At 49.1% G+C, this 14,172-nt stretch overlaps 2 protein-coding genes across 3 annotated transcripts in view; both read right to left on the reverse strand.

Moving 5' to 3' along the window:
- LOC139235100 (bone morphogenetic protein 1-like) overlaps positions 1-1,220 on the reverse strand; it is a 248,390-nt gene extending 247,170 nt beyond the window's left edge. For both annotated transcript variants that reach the window (XM_070866262.1, XM_070866261.1), the window contains exon 1: positions 826-1,220. In XM_070866262.1, coding sequence (XP_070722363.1) covers positions 826-967 — 142 coding nt within the window. In that variant the 5' untranslated portion in view covers positions 968-1,220. The remainder of the gene's footprint in view (positions 1-825) is intronic.
- Positions 1,221-12,879: 11,659 nt separating this feature from the next.
- The window catches only part of LOC139235102 (metal transporter CNNM3-like), a 63,076-nt gene continuing 61,783 nt past the window's right edge, over positions 12,880-14,172 (reverse strand). The window contains exon 10 of the transcript XR_011588417.1: positions 12,880-13,092. The gene's annotated coding sequence lies outside the window, so the exon portion shown is untranslated. The remainder of the gene's footprint in view (positions 13,093-14,172) is intronic.

The raw sequence follows: 14,172 nt of genomic DNA on the forward strand, positions 1-14,172 counted from the left end.
CCATTCTCTCTTTTCCCTATCCCTTCCCATTCTCTCCTTATTTCCCACCTCTGCCTCTATACTCCCTCCCCGATCTTTCCTTTCACCCCGTTCTTTCTCCCATTCAGATTTCCCGCTCCCTTCTTCAGGCGGAGGCGTGCTAACGCCAGGCGTTCGCTGGCAGTCCCAAAACGTTGGAACCGTTGTGTGCAGTGGGACAGAGAGTGCCCGTGCGGTGTGGACTGAGCGCTTTCCCGGAGTCCGGGAACCCTCCTCGCAACATCTGCCCCGCTCCCCACCCAGCTTGCTGCAGCTAAACATTGCAATATTTCACACTGCTGATTCCTGATTCCTCTCACATTTGGGGAGGGGATTGGGTGCAGTAAATGAGAAGTTTACACATTTTTATCCTGCACACATCACATTTAGAAGCCCCCATAGTCTCCTTGCTGTAAAACTTCCCCAAACTTTTGAAGAACTTTTGAAGGTTTGCAATCGCGCCTCCACCCCCCTCTCTTCCCCCCCCCTCACTCTCTTCTCTCTCCCTCTCTGTCTCCCTCCTCCCCTCTCTTCTCTCTGTCTCCCTCCTCCCCTCTCTCTCACTCTGTCTCTCTCTCTCAGTCTTCCTCCTCCCCGCTCTCTCTCTCTCCCCTCTCTCCTTCCCTCCCCCCCCCCCTCTCTCTCTCTCTCTCTCCCTCCCTCCTCTCTCTCTCTCTCTCTCTCTCTCCCTTCCTTCCTGCTGACCCAAACTCGCTACACAGTCTCCGCTGGCAGGCTCGCTTTTTAACCTCCCCCCCGAGAGATCCCAGCCCATCGGCGCCGTCTCCTCCGCAGCTTGCAACTCACCGGCTTTGCAGGGGTCTTTATAGTCAACATCTGCCGGGTCCTCTTGGTCGGGGAAGTACTCGTAGAGACTGTCTCCGTAGTCGAGCCCCAGAGCCGGGCGGTGCAGAGCCAGGAAGAGCAGGGCGAGCTCGGCCAGAGCCATCGCGGCTGTGAGGGCTGAGCAGCTGGGCTGGTGTGTGAGAGACAGGGGGAGTGGGGCAGAGGTGCTCGAGAGTAACGGGGGCAGGAGGCAGCAAAGGAGCAAAGCCCTGAGATTGAAGGGGGATGCAGAAGGTGGAGTGTCAGATCCAGGGGCGGGTCAGAATTCAAGCACAGCCCCTTTTACATCGGCGTCCATCAATCAGCTGAGCGGGGACTGGGAACTTAGCCAAGCGCCTGAGAAAAGTCCAACTCGACAAGCAGTAAACGTGTCTCCTTCCCGCTCCAGACTGCAGCCTCAGGGCTGTCCAAGTTCTCTGATAAATTGGCGATAAGCTGCAATTTTCCAACTGGGACATTCCCTCCTCAGTCCAGATCAGGGACTCTCTGCCTCCACTCACCCCACCTGTAAATTGCTATTTATATAATTTATAGAATCTCATCTCTGATTAAATCATTACCCAACCCCAAAAAGAACACATTTACAGATGGCACCATTTCCTGCTCATCATTGTAGGATTGCAATAATTCTTGGCAGGCTCTCTCCCCACTCCCCCCCCCCCCCCCCACTGTACACCAGAGAGTTTAAACATTCTTCACAGCAAATTGTTTCACAAAACTTGTTTATCTGGCAAATTTATAAAATGGGGGTGACTCAAAATGTGTCACTGCAGCTCCTGTGAGTGTCACGGTGAGTGAAGCCCGCACCCCTGCCTTTGTTACCTCCAGACTTGACTATTCCCATGTGCTCCTGGCTGGCCTCCCATCTTCCACCCTCTGTAAGATCAGCTCACCCCAAACTCTACTGCCCGAATACTAACCCGCACCAAGTCCTGTTCACCCATCACACCTGGGGAATGGGGGCTGGGGAGGGAAGAGAAAGACTTGCATTTATATAGCGCCTTTCACGACCACCAGACGTCTCAAAACACTTTACAGCCAATGAAGTACTTTTAAAGTGTGGTCACTGTTGTAATGTGGGAAACACGGCAGCCAATTTGCGCACAGCAAGCTCCTGCAAACGGCAATGTAATAATGACCAGATAATCTGTTTTTTTGTTTATATTGATTGAGGGATAAATATTGGCCCCAGGACACCGGGGATAACTCCCCTGCTCTTCTTCAAAATAGTGCGATGGGATCTTTTACATCCACCTGAGAGAGCAGACGGGGCCTCGGTTTAATGTTTCATCCGAAAGACAGCACCTCTGACAGTGCGGCACTCCCTCAGCACTGCACTGGGAGTGTCAGCCTATGAACATAAGAACAATGACGGACAGGTAAAGACCCTCTGGCCCATCGAGCCTGTCCCACACAATTGCGATACCTTGTGTATCACAACATAGACACTCCACCTGAAACCATGTGATCTTCCAGGAGAGGCCAAAAAAAACAGATTAGCAACCCAGGCCAACTTGGGGGGAAAAAATCTGGGAAATTCCTCTCTGACCCATCTAGGTGATCAAAACCATTCCAGGATATCACTCTGGACATTAAATTCCCTACAGTACCGACCTTGTGTAAGAGTTTAATCTTCGCCACAGCCAGAAACACATCCAGCTTGTCCTTGAAGGAATTCAGCATCCACCACATGAAACGGCAGCTTGTTCCAGAGATCTATTATTCTCTGTTTTATATGCTCTAGTCCCTGGAGTGGGACTTGAACCCACAACTTTCTGAACTCAGAGACGAGGGTGCGAGCCACTGCTGACACTGAGAGACGGAGAATGGGGGCTGGGGAGGCGGGATGAATGGGGCTTGTAATCAGGTGTCACGTGGTCAGAACGTCACGTGATCACACCTCCAGGAATGCCTCCCACCAGAGTTGGCAAGCGTAACCCCCACCACTCCAGTGACAGTTCTGTCCCCTCCAGTACTTCACCTGAGTGTTATTCAGCTCAAAATGCTCTCTCCACACACACAGCCCAAGTCCAGGAGGAACTTCCAAGCCTAGAACTGTACTGCTGGACGCTTTTCACAATTCAAGAGGAAACGGTACGAAAACTTCAGCCACCTACCACTGAGTGTCTCCCACACCTGAGTGAGTGCGCTGGCAGCCTCCATAGGAAGACGTGTTCCAATAAGACTGTAAAGATAGGGGATGCCTCCTTTAATGTGCACCGGCTCCAGCACTCCAAAAGTAATTCACTGCCTGCACATCTTTCATGTCTGACAATGTGACAAGCTGCTACACAAATGTGTTTCTCACAATAACAGACACAAAAAAAGGGCCACGTGGTGGAGTCTAAGAAGTCAACAATATCCCATTGGGAGAATTTACCTTGAGTTGTAACCTTGAGAAGGGCCTGATGCAAAGGAATGTTTCTTGAAATTAATAAATCAGGTCTATACAAATGGTTTTGTGCTGTAAGTGGCCTTTATTTCCCGAGATGAGACAGATTTATTAGGCCTGGCGTTCAAATGACAAGGACAAACTCAGCCAGGCAATTCCACGTTTCCCAGTCACAGGCCAGAACATTTTTTTCTTGGTATTATTCGGGAGATCAGCGAGAGGAGATGACCCGTGTCAGCCAGTTCAAAGCTGCGTGGAGGGGGAGAGCGAAATGATTGCGATTCCCGGGCCGTCTCATCTGCTGTCAGCTCCTTTCACAAACCTTCTCATTCGCTTCACAACATTCAGATCTGCTGCTGTTTCAATGATCACTCCCTGGGGAAACTTTGAACACAAGCTGTTCTGCTGTTTATCAATTACATCAATGCTTATATAAAAGATAGACTCTTGCATCAGCGGAGATTAGGTTGAAGTGTGCAGCATGTGCGTCATGGGAAGTGCCAATTCTTGGAAGTTTAGTCAATTATTGGATAGGGCTCACCATCACTTAAAATTGTAAACCGATCAGAACGTTGCATTCGCCCGCTATCCCAGATGGGTTACAGTCCAACTTTGTGTCCGGGGCCAATATTTATCCCTCCACCAACATCACCAGCACACATTATCTACTCATTATCACAATGATGTTTGTGGGAGCTTGCTGTGCGCAAATTGGCTGCCGCGTTTCCTGCATTACAACAGTGACTACACTTTGAAAGTAAAAGCGCTTTGGAACATCCTGAGCTCGTGAAAGGCGCTATAGAAATGCAAGTCTTTATTTGTGAAAGTGAAGAATCAACCAAGTTAGTTTTCAGTAACTATTTATCCCGCGGCAAATTTTCCTTGCCGGCCCTGCGCCAAAAGGCACTGATTCTTGCTGGGGTAAAATTCCACGGGCACTTCCAGTCATCCGGTGTGTCACACAAGTGGCCATTCTTCACGTTTGGATGTGGACAGCGAGTGTTGCCAATCAGTTAGTGGAGGTGGGGGGGGAGCGGGGAAACCCAGGGCGGGGGACAGGAGGGGCCACATTGCAGCGGAGGTCTGGGGGGGGGCGAAGTGTGTTGGAGGGGCGGGCCTGGGGGCTCTGTGCCTCGGTACGGGGAGTGTTCGGAGTGGGGTGGACGGGTTGACTGCGCAGATGGCGGTTGGCGGGTGTGGTGTGGTTGGCGTCGCGGGGGCGTGGCTCCGGGGTGGCCGGGGCTGGGGGCTCGACATCCGGGGGTGTTCGGCATTTGGGAAGGATTCTGACGGGACGGGGCGGGTTGGGTGCGGGGGGAGTGTTCCCGGTGTTGGGTGGGTCCGGAGCCGGGGGGTGGGGGGGGGGGAGGGCACGGTCTTGGGGTGGGGGGGGTGGGCTGTTTGGGGCTGGGATGGGGACAGACTTCTTCACTCGGGGAGTTGTTGGTCTGTGGGGTTCCCTGCCGCGGAGAGTTGTTGATGCCAGTTCATTGGATGTGTTCGGGAGGGAGTTGGATGTGGTCCTTGCGTCTGGGGGGGTCGGGGGGTGTGGAGGGGGCGTGGGGGGGAGGTGCTGGGTTGGGTGATCAGCCATGATCTTGTTGAATGCGGTGCAGGCTCGAAGGGCCGAATGGCCTACTCCTGTATCTATTTTCTATGTTTCTATGTTTCAATCATTTGCAGGAAGTGCCACCAGCCATACCAGCCTGACCTTCCACATGCATGCGCTTTTGTGCAGTAGTTGCTGAATAGCAACCAGAGGGGCGGGTCCCCTGACTGATTTTTACCCTGTCCAAGCAGATCTTCTGCACACCCGCTGCTGCGGTCAAGGTATAGCACCCGTTAGAGAAAGTTGTGATTTTCCAAAGTGAACGGGTGTGCAGTAAGCTCGCACAGCTCCCCACAGCAAGCACAGACTGTGCTCAGTGGGTCAATGCACTGTCCAGTGTGTCAGTGAGTCCCCAGCTTCCATCTTCAGTCTGTGTGGAGCGAGCCGATATCAGTTTGTGGGAGCTTGCTGTGCGCAAATTGGCTGTCGCGTTTCCTGCATTACAGCAGTGCAGGCATTACAACAACAACTTCTATTTATACGGTGCCTTTAACACCGTAAAAAATCCCAAGCAGCATCACAGGAACGTTATCAAACACAATCTAACACCCAGCCACGTAAGGAGATATTAAAAAGAAAGACTTATATTTATATAGCACCTTTCATGACCACCGGACGTCTCAAAGCGCTTTACAGCCCATGAAGCGTAGTCACTGTTGTAATGTGGGAAACGCGGCAGCCAACTTGCGCACAGCAAGCTCCCACAAATAGCAATGTGATAATGGTTAGATAATCTGGGTTTTTTTTGGTTGCGTTGAGGAATAAATATTGGCCCCAGGTTAGCAGGATAACTCCCCTGCTCTTCTTCAAAATAGTGCTACGGGATCTTTTATGTCCAACTGAGAGGGCCAACATAGAAACATAGAAAATAGGTGCAGGAGTAGGCCATTCGGCCCTTCTAGCCTGCACCGCCATTCAATGAGTTCATGGCTGAACATGAAACTTCAGTACCCCATTCCTGCTTTCTCGCCATACCCCTTGATCCCCCTAGTAGTAAGGACTTCATCTAACTCCTTTTTGAATATATTTAGTGAATTGGCCTCAACAACTTTCTGTGGTAGAGAATTCCACAGGTTCACCACTCTCTGGGTGAAGAAGTTCCTCCTCATCTCGGTCCTAAATGGCTTACCCCTTATCCTTAGACTGTGTCCCCTGGTTCTGGACTTCCCCAACATTGGGAACATTCTTCCTGCATCTAACCTGTCTAAACCCGTCAGAATTTTAAACGTTTCTATGAGATCCCCTCTCATTCTTCTGAACTCCAGTGAATACAAGCCCAGTTGATCCAGTCTTTCTTGATAGGTCAGTCCCACCATCCCGGGAATCAGTCTGGTGAACCTTCGCTGCACTCCCTCAATAGCAAGAATGTCCTTCCCCAGGTTAGGAGACCGAAACTGTACACAATACTCCAGGTGTGGCCTCATCAAGGCCCTGTACAACTGTAGTAACACCTCCCTGCCCCTGTACTCAAATCCCCTCGCTATGAAGGCCAACATGCCATTTGCTTTCTTAACCGCCTGCTGTACCTGCATGCCAACCTTCAATGACTGATGTACCATGACACCCAGGTCTCTTTGCACCTCCCCTTTTCCTAATCTGTCACCATTCAGATAATAGTCTGTCTCTCTGTTTTTACCACCAAAGTGGATAACCTCACATTTATCCACATTATACTTCATCTGCCATGCATTTGCCCACTCACCTAACCTATCCAAGTCACTCTGCAGCCTCATAGCATCCTCCTCGCAGCTCACACTGCCACCCAACTTAGTGTCATCCGCAAATTTGGAGATACTACAAATCCCCTCGTCTAAATCATTAATATACAGTGTAAACAGCTGGGGCCCCAGCACAGAACCTTACGGTACCCCACTAGTCACTGCCTGCCATTCTGAAAAGTACCCATTTACTCCTACTCTTTGCTTCCTGTCTGACAACCAGTTCTCAATCCATGTCAGCACACTACCCCCAATCCCATGTGCTTTAACTTTGCACATTAATCTCTTGTGTGGGACCTTGTCGAAAGCCTTCTGAAAGTCCAAATATACCACATCAACTGGTTCTCCATTGTCCACTCTACTGGAAACATCCTCAAAAAATTCCAGAAGATTTGTCAAGCATGATTTCCCTTTCACAAATCCATGCTGACTTGGACCTATCATGTCACCTCTTTCCAAATGCACTGCTATGACATCCTTAATAATTGATTCCATCATTTTACCCACTACCGATGTCAGGCTGACCGGTCTATAATTCCCTGTTATCTCTCTCCCTCCTTTTTTAAAAAGTGGGGTTACATTGGCTACCCTCCACTCGATAGGAACTGATCCAGAGTCAATGGAATGTTGGAAAATGACTGTCAATGCATCCGCTATTTCCAAGGCCACCTCCTTAAGTATTCTGGGATGCAGTCCATCAGACCCTGGGGATTTATCGGCCTTCAATCCCATCAATTTCCCCAACACAATTTCCCGACTAATAAGGATTTACCTCAGTTCCTCCTCCTTACTAGACCCTCCGACCCCTTTTATATCCGGAAGGTTATTTGTGTCCTCCTTAGTGAATACCGAACCAAAGTACTTGTTCAATTGGTCCGCCATTTCTTTGTTCCCTGTTATGACTTCCCCTGATTCTGACTGCAGGGGACCTACGTTTGTCTTTACTAACCTTTTTCTCTTTACATATATATAGAAACTTTTACAATCCGTCTTAATGTTCCCTGCAAGCTTCTTCTCGTACTCCATTTTCCCTGCCCTAATTAAACCCTTTGTCCTCCTCTGCTGAGTTCTAAATTTCTCCCAGTCCCCGGGTTCGCTGCTATTTCTGGCCAATTAGTATGCCTTTTCCTTGGCTTTAATACTATCCCTGATTTCCCTGGATAGCCACGGTTGAGCCACCTTCCCTTTTTTATTTTTACGCCAGACAGGAATGTACAATTGTTGTAGTTCATCCATGCGGTCTCTAAATGTCTGCCATTGCCCATCCACAGTCAACCCCTTAAGTATCATTCGCCAATCTATCCTAGCCAATTCACGCCTCATACCTTCAAAGTTAGCCTTCTTTAAGTTCTGGACCATGGTCTCTGAATTAACTGTTTCATTCTCCATCCTAATGCAGAATTCCACCATATTATGGTCACTCCCCAAGGGGCCTCACACAATGAGATTGCTAATTAATCCTCTCTCATTACACAACACCCAGTCTAAGATGGCCTCCCCCCTAGTTGGTTCCTCGACATATTGTTCTAAAAAACCATCCCTTATGCATTCCAGGAAATCCTCCTCCACCGTATTGCTTCCAGTTTGGTTAGCCCAATCTATGTGCATATTAAAGTCACCCATTATAACTGCTGCAGCTTTATTGCATGCACCCCTAATTTCCTGTTTGATGCCCTCCCCAACATCACTAATACTGTTTGGAGGTCTGTACACAACTCCCACTAACGTTTTTTGCCCTTTGGTGTTCTGCAGCTCTACCCATATAGATTCCACATCATCCAAGCTAATGTCCTTCCTAACTATTGCCTTAATCTCCTCCTTAACCAGCAATGCTACCCCACCTCCTTTTCCTTTTATTCTATCCTTCCTGAATGTTGAATACCCCTGGATGTTGAGTTCCCAGCCCTGATCATCCTGGAGCCATGTGTCTGTAATCCCAATCACATCATATTTGTTAACATCTATTTGCACAGTTAATTCATCCACCTTATTGCGGATACTCCTTGCATTAAGACACAAAGCCTTCAGGCTTGTTTTTTTAACACCCTTTGTCCTTTTAGAATTTTGCTGTACAATGGCCCTTTTTGTTCTTTGCCTTGGGTTTCTCTGCCTTCCACTTTTCCTCATCTCCTTTCTGTCTTTTGCTTTTGCCTCCTTTTTTGTTTCCCTCTGTCTCCCTGCATTGGTTCCCATCCCCCTGCCATATTAGTTTAACTCCTCCCCAACAGCACTAGCAAACACTCCCCCTAGGACATTCGTTCCGGTCCTGCCCAGGTGCAGACCGTCCGGTTTGTACTGGTCCCACCTCCCCCAAAACCAGTTCCAATGCCCCAGGAATTTGAATCCCTCCCTGCTGCACCACTGCTCAAGCCACGTATTCATCTGCGCTATCCAGCGATTCCTACTCTGACTAGCACGTGGCACTGGTAGCAATCCCGAGATTACTACTTTTGAGGTCCTACTTTTTAATTTAGCTCCTAGCTCCTAAAATTCGTTTCGTAGGACCTCATCCCTTTTTTTACCTATGTCGTTGGTACCAATGTGCACCACGACAACTCCCTTTTTAGAATGTCCTGCACCCGCTCCGAGACATCCTTGACCCTTGCACCAGGGAGGCAACATACCATCCTGGAGTCTCGGTTGTGGCCGCAGAAACGCCTATCTATTCCCCTTACAATTGAATCCCCTATCACTATCGGTCTCCCACTCTTTTTCCTGCCCTCCTGTGCATCTGAGCCAGCCACGGTGCCATGAACTTGGCTGCTGCTGCCCTCCCCTGATGAGTCATCCCCCTCAACAGTACCCAAAGCAGTGTATCTGTTTTGCAGGGGGATGACCACAGGGGACCTCTGCACTACCTTCCTTGCGCTGCTCTTCCTGTTGGTCTTCCATTTCCTATCTGGCTGTGGACCCTTTCCCTGCGGTACGACCAACTCACTACACGTGCTACTCACGTCATTCTCAGCATCGTGGATGCTCCAGAGTGAATCCACCCTCAGCTCCAACTCCGCAACGCGGTCCGTCAGGAGCTGGAGGAGGATACACTTCCCACACACGTAGTCGTCAGGGACACTGGAGTCGTCCCTGAGTTCCCACATGGTACAGGAGGAGCATAACACCCGACCGAGCTCTCCTGCCATGACTTAACCCTTAGATAGGCAACAACAATGCTAAAGTTTACTCACTGGTATAGAAGAGAAAAAAGAAAAACTACTCACCAATCACCAGCCAATCAGGGCCTTATCTTAACATCTCATCCGAAAGACGGCACCTCCAACAGTGCGGCTCTCCCTCAGTACTGCACATGAGTGTCAGCCTAGATTTTTTATGTTCAAGTTCCTGGAGTGTGGGCTTGAACCCACAACCTTCTGACTCCGAGGTGAGGGTGCTGCCCACTGAGCCATGACTAACACTGACCAAGCATTAGGACAGATGACCAAAAGCTTGGTCAACGAGATAGGTTGCAAGGAGCGTCTTAGAGGTGGAGGGAGAGGTAGAAAGGTGGAGAGGCAGAGAGGTTTCGGGAGCGAATTCCAGAGCTTAGGGCCGAGGCAGCTGAAGCCTCGGCCGCCAATGGTGGAGCGATGGAGTTTGGGAATGTGCAAGAGGCCAGATTTGGAGGAGCGCAGAGATCTCGGAGGGTTGCAGGGCTGGAGGAGGTTACAGAGAGGGGCGAGGCCATGGGAGGGATTGGAAGACGAGGATGAGAATTTTAAATCTGAGTGGAGAAAATTCAGCCAGAGTTTGTCATGGTGATTGCTGTCCAGTGTGTATGGATGTTAAAAACAAGATTGGGCTAAACTGTGATGGCCCTGTAGTCAACAGTCTATCATTGCTTACTGCTATTTGATTATGGTTTTTAGAGTTTCAGGTATTATTATCGATGCACAAATTCATCATCCGTTGAATTATTCTATTCAGTTGAAGTTTAGAGTGCAGATGATCTATCATTACTGATGTGCCAAGACCCTTCAGGCTTATTTGATTGCAGTAATAGCAGAAAGTGCCTGAAATGAAGGATAGTGAATTGTAGGATTTGATACACGGGGTAGCCAAATCTAATTAACCTGCTTATTCTCCATTCCCTGCTCGAGTACAGCCACGTGACTGTTATTACTCACATCGAATAAAGCTTTAAAGCCAAAGCTATTTGGCACCTTTGTAATAATAAAGCAACAACACGTTAAACTAATAATCTAATGCAGCCTGCAATTAAGCATCGCCCAGAATCACAGAGCCTCGACTCCAAAGCCCCCACTCAGCCAGTCACTATTGTCAGCTCCCTGGTCTTCTGCAGGGGACATTAAGGCCCAGGTGGGTGTCAGAAGATCCCGTAGATCTACTCAAAGAAGAGCAGGCGAGCTCTCCCAGTGTTGTGACCAATTTTACTCCCTCAGCCGATATCTCTAAAAACTGCTCACTCGCCTCACTGCTGCTTGTGAGATCCTGCTGTGCCCACATTGTGCCTGCATCTCAGTGACTGCACTTGAACAGTGATTCATTGGCGGTGAAGTGTGTTCTGAGGATGAGAGATAAGCGCAAGTCTCTGTGCGTTCGGTGGAGCTCTTTGATAGGGCCGCTCGGGCACGATGGGATGGATGCCCTCAGTCCGTGCTGTACAATTCAATGACTGGCATAGAGTATGAGCAGAGTTCAGCTCCGGTTCAGGGTCCCACCCTGAAACATTAACCTGTCTTTTCTCCCACGTGCTGACTGAGTCATAAGACAGCGATCAGATGTGGGAACGCTGGCTGTTGAGTCTTCTCAGGCCCAGTGCAGCACATTTGGCTCAGACCAGGGCTGCGTTCAGCTACTTAGGAAGAGGAAAAAAAGGAAGGATTTACATTTACATTACGCCTGTCACGATTACAAGACTTTCCAAAGCCAATGAAGTACTTTTTGAAGTGTAGTCACTGTTGCAATGTGGGAAACACGGCAGTCAATTTGTGCACAGCAAGCTCCCACACACAGCAATGTGATAATGACCAGATCATCCGTTTTGGTGATGTTGGTTGAAGGATAAATATTGGCCAGAAGTCCCCTGCTCTTCTTCCACTAGTGCCACGGGATCTGTTACGCCCACCCGAGAAAGCAGCCGGGGCCTCGGTTTAACGTCTCATCCGAATGACGGCACCTCTGACAAATTCTCCTCATCTCCCCCTCTGGTTCTTTTGCCAATTCTCGCAAATCTGCGTCCTCTGGTTTATTGTACGCGTGTAAGTCCTGACCAAGGCCATCGGCAAACCAATCAAAATTAGAGGGCATCACAGCCAAGGCCGATCGTGTCCTCACACATGCAACTCCTGTCAGGAAGCACAGGATAGCAATCAGGTTGATTTTTTCACCTCCCTGGCTCACAGATGCTGAAGCCAATGGTAGCAGCCCAACTGAGATCAGTTGTCACAGCGTAGGCCAAGGATTGCAACTGGGGCCTAGTGGTCTTCATGGCTATGACTTGCAGTCACCTTTTACCAGGTGTTACCCCCATCATGGTCTCTACCACACCCATTTCATCTCCAGTGTCAGCTATGGCTCAGTGGGTAACACACTTGACTCTGAGTCAGAAAGTTGTGAGTTCATAATCCCACTCCAGAGGCTTGAGCACATAAATCTCGGCTGACACTCCCAGTGCAGTGCTGAGGGAGTGCTGCACTGTCGGAGGTGCCGTCTTTCGGTTGAGACGTTAAACCGAGGCCCCGTCTGCTCTCTCAGGTGGACGTAAAAGGTCCCGTGGCACTATTTTGAATAAGAGCAGGGGAGTTATCCCTGGTGTCCTAACCAACATTTATCCCTAAATCAACATAACAAAAAAAGAGATTATTTGGTCATTATCGTATTGCTGTGTGTGGGAGCTTGCTGTGCACAAATTGGCTGCTGTGTTTCCCACATTACAACAGTGACTACACTCCAAAAGTACTTCATTGGCTGTAAAGTGCTTTGAGACGTCTGGTGATCGTGAAAGGCGCTATATAAATGCAAGTCTTTCTTTCTAGGGGAATTTCTGCTTAAATACTTCACGATCTCCAAACGTAATCAAAGAAAAACTCCAGAATGTCACCCCTCACCACTATACGGATTTGGACTGCTGCTCTCCGAACCACCTTTCCCTCCAATCCAGAATCAACGTCTCCTGGAGGATATTTATCAAGCTCCATGTTTAAAGGGGCTAATCATCTCAAGCTCGCATGCCTTTGCCCAAATTCTTCCCACACACAGGGGAGGAATCCAGGGGAAAGGAAGCTTTGTGGAGTTTTCTTCTTCTGTACGGAGTCAAATAGTCTGCTCGTAGGTTCGAAATGTTGTTGTAATTTACAGGATTCAGAAAAGACACAACTCCTTAAGCATCTAACAAGGCCCCATCTGTCAGCATTGTCGGTTCGGGTGGATGTTAAAGCTCCCATGGCATTATTTGAAGTGCAAGTGAGCTCTCCCGCTGTTCTGGCCGTTAACATGTCATTTCGTTTCATTGCTGTTTGTGGGATCTTGCTGAGTGCAAAATGGCCGCCAACCTAGCCAACAAAACAAAGCACGCCATTGTGTGAGCAGGGCTTTAAGATGTTCCTGAGAAACACGGCATCTATAAAATATAGAACCAGACAGCGATCTTAACACAGGCCGGCACGGCAATGTCCCTGCTATAAGCTGCTGGTCTGGTGCAACTACAGTCAGCCGGAATTTCCTGATGACTAAACTAACAGTTAACTTTATTTGCGGCTATTAGTTTTATGGGTGAGTTGAGCTGCTGTGGAAAGTTACACATAGCGCTTTCACACGCACTTTGCCAGCTCACCAAAGGATATGAGAGGTGTCCCTCTAGTGGTAAAAGTTGAATTTGTCTGTGACACATTGGCCGCCCAATTCGGCTCCTTAGCACCCGTTGTTTGTGACGCTGCAAGTGCCGTTTGGGCTCCAAAATGGCGTCCACGGCGCCAGCGCAAACTTGAGGTACGAGCCGCGCCAGACGCCATATTGGTGAGGGCGCAGCGAGCGCCCGCCGGAAGTATGCTGACTCGGAGGGATCGTCACGTCAATCAGCCGGCAATGCTAATTTGATGCTGTGCTGCCACTTTGGAGCTCGAACGCTAGAGCTATTGGTCACAGCTTGAGCTCAAACAATCACCGCTAAACATGGGTTCTGCAGCAGGAAGGACCCCGTCACTCCCCCCTCCGGCGCTAACTAAACGGCCCACCAACAACTGGATAATGTTGGAAAGTGTGAGATTATGCACTTCGGCAGAAAAAAAAATTAAAGAGAAAGTTATTATTTAAATAGAGAAAAATTGCAACGTGTCGCAGTACAGCGGGACCTGGGGGGTACTTGTGCATGAAACACAAAAGGTTAGTATGCAGGTACAGCAAGTGATCAGGAAGACCAATGGTACCTTGGCCTTTGTTGCAAAGGGGATGGAGTATAAAAGCAGGGAAGTCTTGCTACAGTTGTACAGGGTATTGGTGAGGCCACACCCGGAATATTGCGTGCAGTTTTGGTCTCCGTATTTACGAAAGGATATACTTGCTTTGGGGGCTGTTCAGAGAAGGTTCACTAGGTTGATTCTGGAGATGAGGGGGTTGATTTTTGAAGATAGGTT

The sequence above is a fragment of the Pristiophorus japonicus genome, chromosome 22, assembly GCF_044704955.1.
Source record: "Pristiophorus japonicus isolate sPriJap1 chromosome 22, sPriJap1.hap1, whole genome shotgun sequence".
NCBI classification, from domain to species: Eukaryota; Metazoa; Chordata; class Chondrichthyes; family Pristiophoridae; genus Pristiophorus; species Pristiophorus japonicus.